Raw genomic sequence first — 15,381 nt, forward strand, 5'->3', positions numbered from 1 at the left:
CTGATTTTCAGGGTGAAGACAACCCACACGCATCACAGAATGAACAGTGGGAGGCTCTGAGCTCAGCCAAAACGATGCTCTGCTCTGCCCAGGTGGTCCGGGCAAGACTCATGTATCCACAAAGGAACAAGATTTGTGTGTCTGCAGGGGCTAGGCAGAGCTGCTGTGAAGCAGATCTGGGTCAGATATGCAAGATCCTTAAAAATCATCTGGACAGAGCTCAGGAAGGTACCAGAGCAGTGTGAGATAGGGACAGGATTGTGCATGGAGAGCCCTGGCGCCCATATCACATCCAGCACTCTTGATAGCAAAGATTAAATAATGCTGGGGAATGAATGGCATGTTAATGTTTCAGTTTCTGTGGTCTGTGGCATGATTTCAGATATTATCATCAGTATTTATGGAACTGTATCATATCTTGGACCACTTTCAGGGCTGTTTTACCCGGAGCCAGAGGATGACATCCTCGGCAGGCGGCTGTGCTGGGAAATTATATAAAATTGAAAACATACTCAATTGACTTCACAGACAGGGTAGGCTTTCAGATATCTGTCTTTCACATGTATCCCATGAGTTCCCTGCTGTTCTCTCCACAGCCCTTGCTCACATGGGCCTCTTTAGGTGGGAAACCTCACTGCTGTTTCTAAAGGGACTTTAAAAGGACTGCAGAATTGACTTTGTGCTGGGTCACTCCTCAAAGCGCAGCTTTTCCCATTGGACCTTCCCCTTCTCCCTGCAGGCAGCCTGGCCGGGGTGGCTGTGGCTGGGACAGTGGCCATGCCAGGCCAGCCAGGACCCTGCAGTGAGTTGTGTCCTGCCTGTGTGACAGCCAGGATTGTCACCTGGGACAGCGTGGGAGCTGTGGCTGGACCGATCAATCCCTATCCTTGGCCTCGAGCCGTGTCCTGGAGAGGGAGCCCGACTCCCGGCTCTGCCCGGTCCCTGCCCTTTGGGAGGAATCCCTGGAAGTCTAACTGGGAGCAGCCTGTTTCCTACTGTAAAAAACGTTTTAATCCCAGAGAGAAAAAGAGAAGCCTGGATTTATTGTATCCTGGAGCTCTCTCTGTTGTTATAAAACATCTTTGTGTAGCTGCCTTTTTTCTCGAGGAAGAATGATGTTTTCTTCCCATCCGTTAGGCTTGGCTGATATTTTACTGCTAAGTGGAAGCATTAACACCCCTCACCTGCTCTTTTCTCTTCCTTGAGGATTTATGGCACTTCTGTGACCTTGGGAGGGTTCTGGTGCAAGGAGCAGCTGCTTCAGCTTTTTCCAAGAGCCAGCAGCTTTTGGGCATGGCCCTTGGGGATTTTAGTCTTGATTAATGGTTGTCCTTCAGCCACAAAACATGTCCCTGAAACTATCCCAACCTTCCTCCAAGCCTTCGTATCCTGCTTCTCTGATGGAAGTCAGCACCTGCCCCAGTCCAAGTGAGCCCTGGAGTGCCCTGGGGCAGCTCAGAGGTGCCCAGCTGCTGCTCTTGTTCCTCCTGGCCCTTGGGGAAGGTTTGCTGGCAGGTGCTTGAGCTTTTTAGTGCAGCATCCCTGCTCTGCTCTGCTCTGCTCTGCTCTGCTCTGCTCTGCTCTCCTCCTCCTCCCCATCCCACTGTGCCGGCTGCTGCGTGCAGTTGGAGGTGTCCCTGCCAGCAGAATTTCCTTGGGAAGCGATCAGTTTTGTTATCTGTTGGAGTGCACGGGGGAAGATTGAATCTCTGTGGGATGTTTTTCGAGCTTTTGGGAAAGGGATTTGGGGTGGTGTGTCAGCAGCTGGCCTTGGGTAGTGCAGAAGAGCTGCCTGTGGAGAAACAGCTCTGAAGCACCGCTGCTCCATCCCTGCGAGCAGGGCCTCCCCCTCCTCTGCTCGGGGCTGGGCACAGCTCGTGGGAGGGATTTCTGACTGACAGCGAGGAAAGAGGCAAGAGAGCATGTGAGGGAAAGGAGCTGGACCTGGGAAAGGCAGGGGGAAGTTTTGGTACTGCCCCGAACCGCAGGGAAGCGGCTGCGGTGCGGAGTTCCTCGCTCCCGGCTCCGGAGGAAGGCGCGGAGCTGCGGCAGGAGGACGCCTGCACCTCTGTGGATGGAGTGAAGGATCACCCTGCCTGCTTCAGGAAGAGCCCCTGGGAGGTGAGGTTCTCCTGCCAGAAGAGCACCTCTCCTTTTTCCTTCCCCTTGCCAGGGGCTGGATTTCCAAGTGCCTTGGGAAGGGGATGGCAGCTCCGGAGAAGCTCAGCCCACATGGGGCTGCACTGCTGGGCACAACCCAGGTCTTGTGAGCACCCAGGTCCTCGAGCTTTGTCAGGAAGCAAATCCCAGAAGGAAAAGTCATTTCAGTGCATTTCACTGCCCGCAAACCAGCATGAGCAGCCAGGTTTGGTTTGGGGAAAATCCCAGCTGCAACCTGCACTGTAACTTGCAATGGAGTGGAGAAACTCGCTGAGTGGAACCCGAGAGGGAGGAAGCATCCAGGAATAAATCCGCTCTCCCCCTGCGAGGACTCCTCTGTGCCCCGGTAGCTTTGTCCTTTGCAAGGAGAGACACCGGCAAGTTGGGAGCAGGAGGCGGCAGGAGCCTGTGGAGAGGAGGAACCGGCGAGCTGTGCTGGAGGAGGCGCTGGGATTCCCGGGATAACCGCTGGAAGCACCTGGAGGGAGAGGAGCAGCGATGGAGTTTCCTGCCGTGGCACTGTCACTCATCGTGGCGCTGCGAATGTCTCCGCTGGCTGCTGGGAGCAAACTGCAGCCCCACATGTGAGTAGGAAGAAAGAGTTCCGGAGGGGTTTTGTCAGGCAGGGAATGCAAAAGCAGGAGCCAAATGCAGTGTTTTCAAATCAAGGGTGAAGTGAGGAGCAGAGAGTGAGGGGGTAGTGGGAGGAAGCTGTTGTGGGTTTCTTTATTTTCTACTAGATGTGCAGAAAGGGGAAGAGAAAATTGAAAACCTATATAGTCTTTTCTTGTAGGAGGGAACTCCTTAGTTTAGCTGAAACTGTTGTCTGAGTGCAAGAAATGATTCCTGTGTGAATACTTTGCCCTTTCTTCCAAGACCTGCTGCTTTTATTTCACTTCACGAGTCTTTCTTATTCCACGTTCCTCCCCTCCCGCTGCTGTTACTCCAGCAGCACGTAGGCTGCTCTTTTTAATTACATTTTACAGTTACAGTTTGGTGTTAATCATTTGGCTGCTCTGGAAAACTTCCTTGAAAATTTGGCCTCCTGCCAGAAGATGGTCTCTCAGAGCCAGGGGATCACTGTAATTCCCTTTGTCCATGGAGCTGGTGTGGTGTGGGGTGCAGACTCCAAGCCGCCCTTCCCGAGGGGTTCAGTTCTTAAAAAAAAGGGTGTCCTTTAGAAGCTAAAGGTTTTGGAAGAAGCAGCTTTTTCTCCCCACCTCAGAGTTTTGTGCTCCTGCCCTGACAGCTACTTTCAGGACTTCTTGGACGAGGCACTGGAGCAGAGCCCTGTGCCAGCACTCTGGGGTTGGAATTGAGCTGCCTGGAGCAGTTGGATGCCAGCTGCGACCTCTAAGCTTCACCACATCCAAATTAATAACTTTCACTTCTTTTATAGAAAGTATTTCTGTAAAAACTCTGTGTCCCCTTGGAAGCAGCAGAAGCAGCCCCAATTACCAAGTAGCTTGTGAAGTCAGGGACAAATGTCTCCCTCTTCATCCTTAGTTAAACCCACTGACTTGTGCTTGGAGAAGGAGTTAGGATTAGAGAAGAAACAAAGTACATTACTTTGATTTATTGGAATTAGCCTTGCAGCCCTTAGCTTTGAATGAGCAAGAAACCACCCCTGTGGCTGGTCGGCCTGGCACCGTTTCTTTTCCCTGCAGTGATTGAACTCATTGAGGAGGTGGATGTAGGGGAGGTTCCCCAAGCTCTTCCTGCCCTGTCAGCAGGAAAATCAGGCAGTGGGAGCGCTGCATCCCTCACAGCTGCGACCCTCTGGATCCCCTGCATCCCTCACATCCCTGCCTTTCTCTGTCCCAGGCCGAACGTGTGTGCAGAGCAGGAGCTGGGGGTCGTGGGGCTGCGGCAGCCGTGTGTGCAGGCGCTGACCCGCGCTGCCAAGGTGTGGAAGCAGGACTGTGGGGGCCGCCGCTGGTGCACGGGCTACGAGCGGAGGTAGGTGCTCTTCCCTCCACCTTGGGCTGCTCCTTGTAGGAGGAAAAGTGATTCCCACTGCTCAGCAGCAGCAGGGAAGTGAATTTGGTGCTCACCAGCAGCGGCTGCGCAGCTGGTGAGGGATGGGCACAGCTGCTGTGCACCCATCCTGCTCCCCTGCCTGTGTTCTGGAATGGAAAACAGCCAGGGGAGTGCCTTGGTGCCCTCCAAAGAGTCTCAGTGAGGAGACAGTGTGGCTGGGGCTCACCTGGATGCCCCACAGCTCCCAAGGGAAAGATGAGGAAATGCCTTGGAGGAAACCCTTGGTGCCTGGCGTTTACCTGGCTGGTGGGAGGTGTCCTCGCCCATGGCAGAAGATTGAAACTAGATGATGTTTAAAGTCCCTTCCAACACAAACTATTCTGTGATTCTGTGACTCTGTGATTCTATGATCCCATGATTTTGTTGTTAGGGGACAGAGCAGTTCTTTTACAGGTTGATACTAACAGTCCCATGAGCAGAGATGTGGCCCTGACCCCACAAACTGCCAGTAAGGAATAGAGCTATCTCACAGGATATTTTTCTTGGCTAAAAGCAGGAGACCACAAAAGCTGGGTGGACAGGCTTCTGGTTCAACCTGGCATTTTTGTGACGCTCAGAGTTTCTAAGCTTGGAAGGAATTTCCAAAGAGAAGTCCTATCTGTTGTTTTCACCATTGTGAAGAAGCTTTGTCCTCGTGGTGGCTGTTTCCCGTCTTCAGAAAATGTATGTCATCTGTTTCCTATGATCCAGCCACGTTAATGGAACGACTTATTCTCATCATGTGCACTATTCCTGCATCTCTAGATGTCTCCTCCTCAAAGCCCTTCAGTGCCTCTTGGCTGACAGAGCTGATGGCAGGAGCTGGGGCCAAGTGAGGGTTATTGGCTAAATTAACAGTAAATGTGGCCATGGTGCAGGGGATGGGGTGGTGCAGGACCACCCGTGAGGGCAGGGACTGCTGGGGTGGTGCTCAACAGGATTTGCTGCAGAGCCACAACCTTCCTCTCACTCCATGAGCTGGATCATGCTCAGGCCAGAAGAGAGCTGGGCTTGCACAGGTGAGCACGGAGTTGGAGCATAGCCTGAGTGCTTCTCCACCTGATCATAGCATCCCTGGAGCTCCCAGCTGGCCAGGGATGGGAGCCCGGGCAGGAGGGCTCTGAACACGTGGAACAGCACAAAAAATGAACTTTTCTTACCTACCCAGCAGCCAAACTACAACGTGCCCAAGCTGCTTCCACCTGCTTTTCCGGCCTCATTAGGGAGTTACAAGCCTTTGCAGAATAAAAATGATAGTTGTCATTTCAAAGAAACATCTTGGACTCAAGACAGCTTTTAAGTCCTGACTTTAGGAATTCCTCCTAACCTGTAATTGCCAGTAATTACCCTGGTGATGAGATCTGTGTCCTGGTAACAAAGGACCAAAAGGTCTGACTCCTGGCTGTGTTTTCAGGGATGGCTTTAAAAGGATGGGTGCATTGTCTGCTTCCACTTCAAAGGCCGAGAGCTCTTCAGCCCCAGCGGTCCCTTCAGCTCTTTAAAGGATAGTTTGATGTCACAAATCAAGAGACTGAAGTAAAATAACTTTTTGTTCTGCTTCATTGCAAATATCAGAACAGCCCAGTGCTAAAACTGCTCCTGACGGAAGCACAGAGGGGAAGTCACTGAGGGATTTCACCCCAGGAGTTGTGAAATTCAGACAGGGGAAAGACTATCAGCAGAACATTCCTTGGGCAAGGTTTTGTCCCACATCCCTTCTCTCTAGACTTTTGGGAGTTCCCATTGCAGGAGGCTTTTCCAAGAGCTGGGAGCTGTTCTGCCAAGCTCCCTTGTGCTGGGCAGCCAAGGCGGTGGAGCGCGGTGTCGGCACTCGCAGGGATGCTGGAGCTGCTCCAGTTGGACCTGGCTCTGGCAGCGTGAGGCTTAGGAAGTGTATTCACAGCTCCAGGATCTAGCCTGAAGTTGGCCTCAGTGCCTTTGAGTTCCTGGAGGTGACTGGGAAAAGCAGCATCTGCTCAGCTGGAGCATCCTTGGGCTGCTCTGCTCTGTGTTCCTGGTGAAGGGATGGGTTTGTGCAGCTTCCCAGTGAGTAATGACAGCAGGTAGCTTTGCTCAGCCCTCCATAACCAAGCTTGAAAGAATCACAATGCTATCCCAGAAGGGCTGGAAGGAGATTTTCCAGCAGCAGGACACAGCAGGATTCCCTGGGTTCCATTAGTTCTGGCTCATTCCCCGTTTTCTTTGCCAGGGACTCCTTAAAACACAAAAGAAAAGAGAAACACTGAAGATAAAGTATCTCTTGTGTGGCTCTTTCCCGTCTGCAGCACCCAGATACCCAGAGGCACCGAGGCTGTCACAATATTTGCCTGTCCTTGAGACCTGCCTGGAGTGGCTGAAGGGTCTGGAGCCGCCCAGGAGGGTGGGACTGAGGCTGCTTGGGGCACTGCTGGGGCACCAGGAGCCCTGAGCTGTCCTACATCACTGTTTCGAGCTTTTCCTCCCCATCCCTGAGCCTCCTTGTCACGTTCACACCACCCTGCATCCACCATCTCCCCTTCTCCTTCCTGCTGGGCTGGAGAGAGCTCCTGGTGCCAGGAGGATCCTGGTGGGCTGGAGCTTGTGCCTGTGAATTGCTTTCTCAGCTGCTTCTGCAATACAACAATTTCCTTCATAATTTGTTAACAGCTCATACAAAAAAAAAAAAAAATTGATATCTGCTTTTATTTCTCTCAGCTGTGCTTCCATGTGCTGGTTGGCACGCAGGAGTCCGAAGGTTTCCTTCCCGGGGATTAACAGTTCAATTATTTGGGTTTTTTTTTTGTAGGAACATTCAGACAAAATCAAACAAGTTGACTGAGTTAGGATAAATATTTTCAGTGGACATGCACAACACATCTGCTGTGCCAAATATTTGTTGTTGTTTGCCTGATTTGCTTTGGTGGAGCAGTTTCATGTTCTGCCAACGGAGCTTTTTAAAAATCGGCTTCAGAAGTATTATCTGTGTCTCAATTCTCACAAACACACAACACCAAATTTCCGGGGTAAAAATGTGTCGCTTTTATTTATTTACGCTTCAAATCAGTCCCTGCTTTGCTCCCCCAGCTCCCACTCTGGAGGGAACTACTGGGAGTAGTTAAAGGGACCCTCAGTGTTCCCTGCCAAGCTGTGGAGCCTTGCTGTGTCCAACATGATTCCTGGAGTAGCTTGCTGTTGTCATCAGGACTTTGTCGATTTTTTAGTTCACCAGCCCCCTGGAGATACCTGCTCCTGCTCACTAAAGCAGAAATACATGTTCTTAAAATATACATTTATTTTGTGAGCAAGTAGTGTAAAGGAGGAGCTTAGAGCTGTAAGTAGTCTAGAAAAGGAGAAAAAAATAATCTGGGGTTATGAAGTTATGAAGACCTGGGTATTGTCTCTTGTGTTCCTAATTAGAATAAATTAGGAGTATTTTCTTAGCATCAGTGAGCACTGCCAGGCTGTGTAAAACAAGGCAGCACGTTTGCAAACCTGATTCCTCATTTTATTTGCACCCACAGCTACAAATTCTGTCCTTCACAGTCTCGCTGTCCTGCAGGAGCTGACTTTGGCTGGGTTTTTGTGTTTCAGGGTTGTGTATTACACAGGCTACAGGCAGGTGTACCAGGTGAGGTCCCAGACCACATACAGGTGCTGCCCAGGATGGTCCCAGCTTGCAGGGGATGCTGGCTGCCTGCACAGTAAGTGTTGCTCTACTCGGCTCAACTTCCTTGGTTTTGGTTTTGGTTCATTTTAAATTCTTTGCCTGCAGAAAATGCTCTTAAAATGTCTTTAAAAGTCTTTAAAAATGTGCTTAAAAATAACTGTCTTTTTTTTTTTCCTGGTGGTACTACTACTACTACTATTACTACTACTATTAGTAGTATTAGTATTATTATTACTACTATTATTATGATGATTATTTCCTTGCATCAGAAGGATGGTGCTCTGGCTTCCTGGGAAGCATTGTGAGGTGCTTTCCATTTCTGGAGAACTTCTACATTCAGGGTCCCAGCCACTCATCCACTTGCCAAACGCTACTAAATGTTTAAAATCAAGGCAAATTTGATGTTTCAATGGTGCCACTGGCAGAAGCTCTGGAAGCTCCTTTGAGAAGGTTTGTCAGGGGCTGGGTTTGTTATTTTAAGACTGTTTGAGCTGCCCCTGTGAGAAGTTTGGGATCTCTGCACCCACCCTTTGCCTGCTCCCTCCCGTATGCAGAGGGTGAGCTGGGCTCAGGGAGGTGATGCTGCAGTGTCCCCCTGGAGGAGGGGACACAGCCACAGGGGAAGGGGTGCCACTGCTCAGGGCTGGAGTGGAGACACAGACCTTGAGGCTTTGGGATTCTGTGGCTGGATTCCTGCTCTCTTCAATTCCCTGCCAGACAGGCACGGAAGCGTATCCTCCCCAGCTGTGGGGGAAGCTGCGAGATGTATTCAGGTTTGCACATGATGGGGATGTGCAAATATCAGCCTATAAGGTGATTTTATGCTGTTGTTGCAGAAGACAGAGGCAGCTTTATCCCTGTGGGCCCCACATTCCCTATTTCTCTCCAGATTCTCTGCCTGACACAGGAGGCAGCTGCTGTGTCACTCCCAGCTCCTTCCCCTAAACCCTGCAGCTACATCCAGCTGGGGAAACATTTAACTGAAAATTGCTTCTGAGGTGTTGAGAACAAGGAAAAACCTCTTGAACTGAACCAAACTTATGTGTAGAACCAAATAGCGCCTCGTGCAGAGCCTCGCACACTCCTCGTGCAGTGGGATCAATTCCCTGCCTTGGTGCCTGATTCTTTTCTGATTTAGACCTTGGAGGTGCTCTCCACCTTCCCCGTAGAAAAGCAGCTTTGGATTTAAGTGATAGGCAGGAGAACCAGCAGAGTATTTTGGGATCTGATATACCCTGCCATCAGGGGAATCAGAGCCAGCTCCGTTGTGGAGGCAGGCAGGGTTGGGATTGACCTCCGAGACAGGAAGATGTCTCCCACAGCTGCTTGCCTTTTGTTCTGTGGAGGGGCTGTCTCTGCCTTCCCAGGGCTTTAATGCTTGTAGCAAAGGGGTTTTTTTAAAAAAAGGGATAACAAGGTGTGTCAAACAACCAGTCTTTATTCTTCCTATTCCAAGCTGTGGCACAGGAGAACAGCCCACTGGGGAGAGGAAGCTCCACGGGTGCCTTGTAACCCCTGTCAGTGAGCAGATAACCTCAGCTGAACTCAGAAAAGCACCTTCTGTAATGATTTTTCCTGCCAAGGAAATGAGTAATTCCATGCAGGAAGGAAGCAGAAAAAAGGAAATAGAGCTGCTCAGGGCACGCTCTGAACTCATCCTTCTCATCACTGGGGCTGGGAATGGTCCTCAGGGACTGCTCACTGCAGGGATGGGCTGGAGTGAAGAAGAGAGGGACAACCAGTGCCAAAAGCAGAGTGACACCAGCCCAAAAACTCCTGCAGGAATTGCTGCTGAGCTGCTGGGGAGGTTGAGATGGATCCTGACCTGGAGATGGTGAACTCTGTCCCCATTCAGCCCTTGAAACCCAACTGGATACCACTGGGTTCACACCCAGGACATACTGTAACCTTGCTTCTGGCTCAGAAAAATAGGTATTAATGTACCTCAAGTGCAACAGGCACAACAGGGAGCTCATCTCTGCTGGCCCTTAGTACAGGCAGGGGCACTTCCAGGGGCAGAAAATAAAATTACATTGCTCTGTGGATCACCTTCTGAGCCCCTGAGAGCAGCAGGAGAGCAGCCAAGGGTTAGGGCTGAGGTGGGCAGTGGGAATTGTGCTCCCTGTTTCCAGATCCCCACAGGCAGCAGCTGGAGGAGCATCCCACGGGCAAATGGGACAGCTCTGCCTGGCCCCTGCAGGTGCCCCAAGCCAGGGTGTCTGTCCTGATCTCTGCACTGTCCTGGGGAATGTGTCTGGGCTCTGTGTAAGTAAACCCTCATCCTGAGGAGCTCCTGAGTGTTGTTTTGCAGGGGTGTGATGGCTTTTCCTGCTTTGGCCTCAGCACTTCTGGAGCAGAGGAGGTGTAGGAGGGTCTGGCAGGGAATTGTCAGTGCCCATCAGTGAGGTGCTGGGGCAGGGGAACACAGGAGGACATTCTTTATGGATATTGGAGCTTCCTCTGCTTGCTGTGGAGCAGTCTGGGGTCAGGCTGTGCTTGCTGCTGTAGCTCTGCTGAACACCACAGAGCTGTGCCAGAACATGTCAGTGGGATCTGTGGCCCTTCCTATCTGCCTCCAGAGATCACTGATCGTGTTCCAGGAGCGCTGAGCAGGGGAAGGGCATCTCTGCTGACAGTTTAATTAGGGCTGTTATGCAGTAGAATCTCTCCAGTGAGGATGTCTTGCTCTCCCTTGGGGACTGGCATCTCCTCACTGTAGGGTTCTGTTTGTTCTTTGCTGGTCTGCATTTTTCCTTGAAAATAAAAAAAAAGCCCCAGCCCATGTGAAGGGAAATTTTCAGCACTGCAGGCTCTCAAAAAATCCACAAAATCACCCTAAATCAGGCTTTGGCATTCCTAAAATAGCCCTTAGAATTGCCTCTAAATTCACTCCAAAATTGACTTCGACACTTCCAAAAACCCTCAAAATCTTCCCCAAAATGCCCTGAAAATCATCTAAGAATTGCCTCAAAACTCCCCCAAAATCACTGGAATTCAATCCAAAATTGGCTTCTGCACCCCTAAAGTCACTCACAAAATTTTGTGAAATTGCCCAAGAATTGCCACAGGAAACCCCCAAAATCACCCAAAAAATTTGCTTCATCACCCCCAAAATTGCCCTCAAAATCTCCCCGAAAATCACCTGAAAATCAGTTTTGGCACCCCAAAAGCCCCAAAATGGGCCCCAAAATTGCCCCTAAAATTTCCCCTAAAATTTCCCTTAAATTCACCTCAATATTGTCCTCGGGACTCCCAGAAGCCCACAACATCACCCAAAATCACCCAAGAAATGCCAAAAAAAACCCCTCAAAATCTCCCTATATTTGCTTTGGCACCCCCAAAATCACCCCCAAAACTGCTGCTGGAATCACCCCAAACTTGGCTTAGGCACCTCTGACTTCCCCCAAATCCCCCCCAAACAATCCTAGAATTGCCCCAAAACACAGCCAAGGCCGCTGCCACCTTCTTGTCTGAACGTGTCGATAGTGTCTGACGTGGATGGTGATCCTGAACACGGTGATGGGATGGGAGGTCCCAGCACCCCCTCACAGCTTGGGAGGTTTGTTTGGGCTCTCAGAGCTGTCCTGGTGCCTGGAAGAGGAGTTTGCCTTGTTGCAGCCACTGCACTGCACTGTTAGCATAGGTTGGAGGCTGGCTGTAGCAAAACTGGGGTGTCCTCCTCTTCCTCACGTGCAGGTTTGTGTCTCTGAGGCCCTACAGGTGAAGAAATGTCCTCTTTACAGAGCTGTAGGGACAGTACTGGGAGGGTGTGGGCTCTGCTAGGAGCAAATAGCTCAGAAAGAGATGGAAAATTTTGTAGGAACAGAGATCTCACTGGTCTCACAGGATGTTTGGATTTATTCCCTCTGAAATGGTGACAGCTAGCCTTGCTCCTGCCACCCTCAGGGCTGTCAGAGGTGAAGGCAGGGAGCCCTGACCCTGGCAGGGTTCTTTCTTTTGTCCCTTCCTTCTGGTGGTAGCAGAGGGTGAGGATTTGTTGCCTTCCACTGCCCTCTGTCCTGGACCGTTCATCTCTTTAGGGAGGAGGAAGGTCAGAAGTCAAGGCACCCTTTGTGTTTTTAGGATAGCGTTTAGGTTCTTTCCCTGCATGATTGCTGATAGTTTTACTCTCAGACTGAGCTGCCTGGTTTCAAGTGGCCTCTGAGATGCTACTTAAACTCCACCTGGGTTCAATAACACAGGTAAAGCCCTCGGTGATTAGGTGAGGGGCCTGCATGTCTGGTAATCTCTGAGATCTCCACTTTCAGCGGGAGATGTTGAAAAGCTGAGTCCCTCTGAGTCTGTAAACTCTCGATGTGCATAGAGGAGCTGCAGCTGAGCCACCCACAGCCTGTCTGTGCTCTTGGACCAGCCCCTGCCCCCTTCAGAGAGGACATGGTAAGGCAGAAAGGCACCAAGGAGAGCTGTAAAGAGGCTAAAGATGAGTCCATGTCTAGATTTAGTGTGGGTGACTGTCACTGTTGTGATGTGGCCTGGAGAAGCTCAGCCTGAGCTGCTGGTCTAGAACCGGTCAAAGTTGTCCTGAACTCAAGTTTTTGTCCAGGTGAGGTCCTGCTGTCTTCTGATTTTCAGCTCAGGTGGAGGTAAAGCCTGGTCCTAGGTAGGAAGGAGAATTGATGCTCATTTAAGGAAGCACCAGAGTGTGAGACACGATGAAAACCCATGGGATCATCCCTGAGCAGAAAACAGCTGAATTGCAATTGCCCCATTAAAATGAAAAATGTCATTTAGTCACAAATGGTCTATTTAAAGGCTCCCACACTGAACTGGGATTCTTTCTGCCAACTCCACTGAGTTTTTACCCATCACCCGGTGAGCAGGAAAGGAGTGCTCAGGGGGACCTGCTGTCCTTGCTTCATGGCACAACCATGGAGCATGGCACAGTCCTTGAACCTGGCACAGCCCTGGAGCCCGGCACAGCCCTGGAGCCTGGTACAGCCCTGAAGCCTGGTACAGCCCTGGAGCCCAGCACAGCCCTGGAGCCCGGCACAGCCCTGGAGCCCGGCATAGCCCTGGAGCCTGGTACAGCCCTGGAGCCTGGTACAGCCCTGGAGCCTGGTACAGCCCTGGAGCCTGGCACAGCCCTGGAGCCCGGCACAGCCCTGGAGCCTGGCACAGCCCTGGACCCGGTACAGCCCTGGAGCCTGGTACAGCCCTGGAGCCTGGTACAGCCCTGGACCCGGTACAGCCCTGGAGCCTGGCACAGCCCTGGAGCCTGGTACAGCCCTAGAGCCTGGCACAGCCCTGGAGCCTGGCACAGCCCTGGAGCCTGGTACAGCCCTGGAGCCCAGCACAGCCCAGATGCTCAGCTCAGCCCTGGAGCCCAGCACAGCCCCAGAGTCCCACCATGTGCACCATCACGGGGCACGCAGCTCTGACTTGTGATCCAGGTTGGAAGCTTCGGCAGGAAATGCGTCTGGCTGACAGTTTAATTTCCCTGAGAGGCGGCTTTGCTTTGTCCATCACCTCCTGGCTGCTGCAGCCTCATTGTTTAGTCAGCTGAAAAGCTGTGACTGAACTCCTGAACCTCTGATCGAGCTCAGTGCTGGTTAAAGGTCCATCGTGGGCTCCCGTGGGAGCACATCTCTACCCAGGCAGGGGACGGCCGGGCTGTACCTCGGGGAGCCCAGACGTTGCTTTTCTTCATGGCTCTTCCTCCTAAATCAGTCTCATATCTCCGACTTCCCTAGGATCCCGCCTCGCTGAACCCTCACAAAGGACACTGCCAGGCCTCTGAGCAGAAGGCGGTGATGCTTCCCATAATTTATTCTTTCTCTCCCGTTTCCCCGAACAGTGTCATTACCCTTTTCCCAAATTTCTTCGCGTTAAACTCTGTCGCTCTGAATTAGGAGCTCGTTTGCAGGAGGCCTGGAGGGCACAGAGGGGGAGACCCGCAGCCCCCACCCGCCCCCGGGCTGGGAAGTAGGTTATTATGATTTCCACTCGGTATGTGCCAGCCTGCAGCACAGAGCAGGGAATTGTCCGGCTCATTCAGGAAATCTGGGGCACTGCCAAGAATAACACCCCTGTCTTCTAACCCCTGATTTGTGTCGCTGAAATTGCTTCTAATATTTTCCATTGTTGTGCTCTGGGTCTCGCTGAGCTGCTCTGAGAGCTGAGTGCTGCCGGCGGGTTGGGCTCCCTGGAGCCAGGCTTGGCTCTGCTGGGACCCTCATGAAAATGTGGGTTTTAGGTGTTTGAGGTGAAAGATTCAGGAAAAACCAAACCACCGTGTAATTTGGCCAGGCAACCATTCTCTCCGATGGTGCTGAGGCCCGAAGGAAAGGACTGAAAGAAAAGACAGCTCCTCTTGCATGACCAGAGCTGGGAAAAACCGGAGGCTGCAGCCCTAGGACACCTTGGCACACACCTGGAGATGGGAAGTTATTCCTGCCTCGCTGTGCAGGGAAGTATTTGCACTCCACAGGTGTCACAGCTCAGCTGAGCAGGATGCTTGGCAAAGAGCTTCCCAAGTTCCAGTGCTCTGCCAGCACGGGATTGATACGGGATCACTGCAGTCCCCAGGGATACGTGGCCATGGAAAGCGACTAAAGCATTAGATGAGAAGATAACTGGCTTTGTGAAGCAGCATTTCATCACGGGTTCATTAGCTCGAGGAGACAGTGTTTGGGCTTCAATGCTACCTTTGTGTTGTAAATAATCTTCTCTTCTGGAGGGAGGAGGTTTGAAAAATCATCAGGTCCTTAAAAGAACCAATGCTGAGGCTCGAGGATTTCGGATCTAGTGCATCGAAGGTGCAAAGTTTGTGGAGTCTGGCCTAGCCGAGGGTGTCCCTGTGTGGTAAAAGAATTGATAGAAGAAAGGCACCTTTAAGCAGGTACATAGCTCTGTCTGGCAAGAGGGTGCATTTTGATGGCAAATGTGAATATTTGGAGAATGGCACATTCACCTAAACCTTTACCAAACCTCCCTAATCACAAAACAAGGCAGTGCAGCCTTGGCAGAATGTGTTGTGTGAGCCAGGAGCAGGATTTAGCAGAGAGGAGAAATCAGGAAGTCAATTGTGTTCCTGTAGGAAAAAACAGAGCCAATATTTGATATATGGGAGATTCAATAGTGGGAACGCAGTAAGGTTGTTGTTAGATTTCCATGTAGAGTGCGTTAGAACTGATTTTTCAGACGTGACAAATTGATACCCACCAGCTTTGGGTTTCTTTTGGGAAGGTAATTCCTGCCCTTTCCCAGCTTGGATTTCGTGTGGCTGCCTCAGACTTCTGCGTTGTCTTTGACAATTGATAAATTTGCAGATTTATCTCCTGGTGTGCACAAGCTGTCCTGCCCCAAAACTGCAACCCCTGCCTTGCACGGTTTCCATCTGTGATCCCTTTTTCTCTGAGTGCACAATTAGTGTTTTGGAGCCGGCGCAGGGGGTTTTGTGCCAAGAATTTTGGAGCCATTTTGGAAGCCTGCACGGGGTGCCAGTTATAATGACACAAAATGAAATGTGTAATCACAGACCTGCTTTTTCTGTCACTAATTAGTTACAGCTTTAGCTGGAATGGGAAGAGAAGCCA

The 15,381-nt window shown here is 51.2% G+C and overlaps 1 protein-coding gene across 1 annotated transcript in view; it reads left to right on the plus strand.

The window, feature by feature from the left end:
* The first annotated feature begins 2,571 nt into the window (after window positions 1–2,571).
* MEGF6 (multiple EGF like domains 6) overlaps window positions 2,572–15,381 on the plus strand; it is a 74,824-nt gene continuing 62,014 nt past the window's right edge. The window contains exons 1-3 of the mRNA XM_088066457.1: window positions 2,572–2,744; window positions 3,985–4,119; window positions 7,750–7,859. Of these exons, the coding sequence (XP_087922583.1) occupies window positions 2,659–2,744; window positions 3,985–4,119; window positions 7,750–7,859 (331 nt within the window). The 5' untranslated portion in view covers window positions 2,572–2,658. The remainder of the gene's footprint in view (window positions 2,745–3,984; window positions 4,120–7,749; window positions 7,860–15,381) is intronic.

Source organism: Pseudopodoces humilis, chromosome 24, assembly GCF_049639895.1.
Source record: "Pseudopodoces humilis isolate 2021_Gansu_Grassland_sample_001 chromosome 24, ASM4963989v1, whole genome shotgun sequence".
In the NCBI taxonomy this organism is placed as follows: domain Eukaryota; kingdom Metazoa; phylum Chordata; class Aves; order Passeriformes; family Paridae; genus Pseudopodoces; species Pseudopodoces humilis.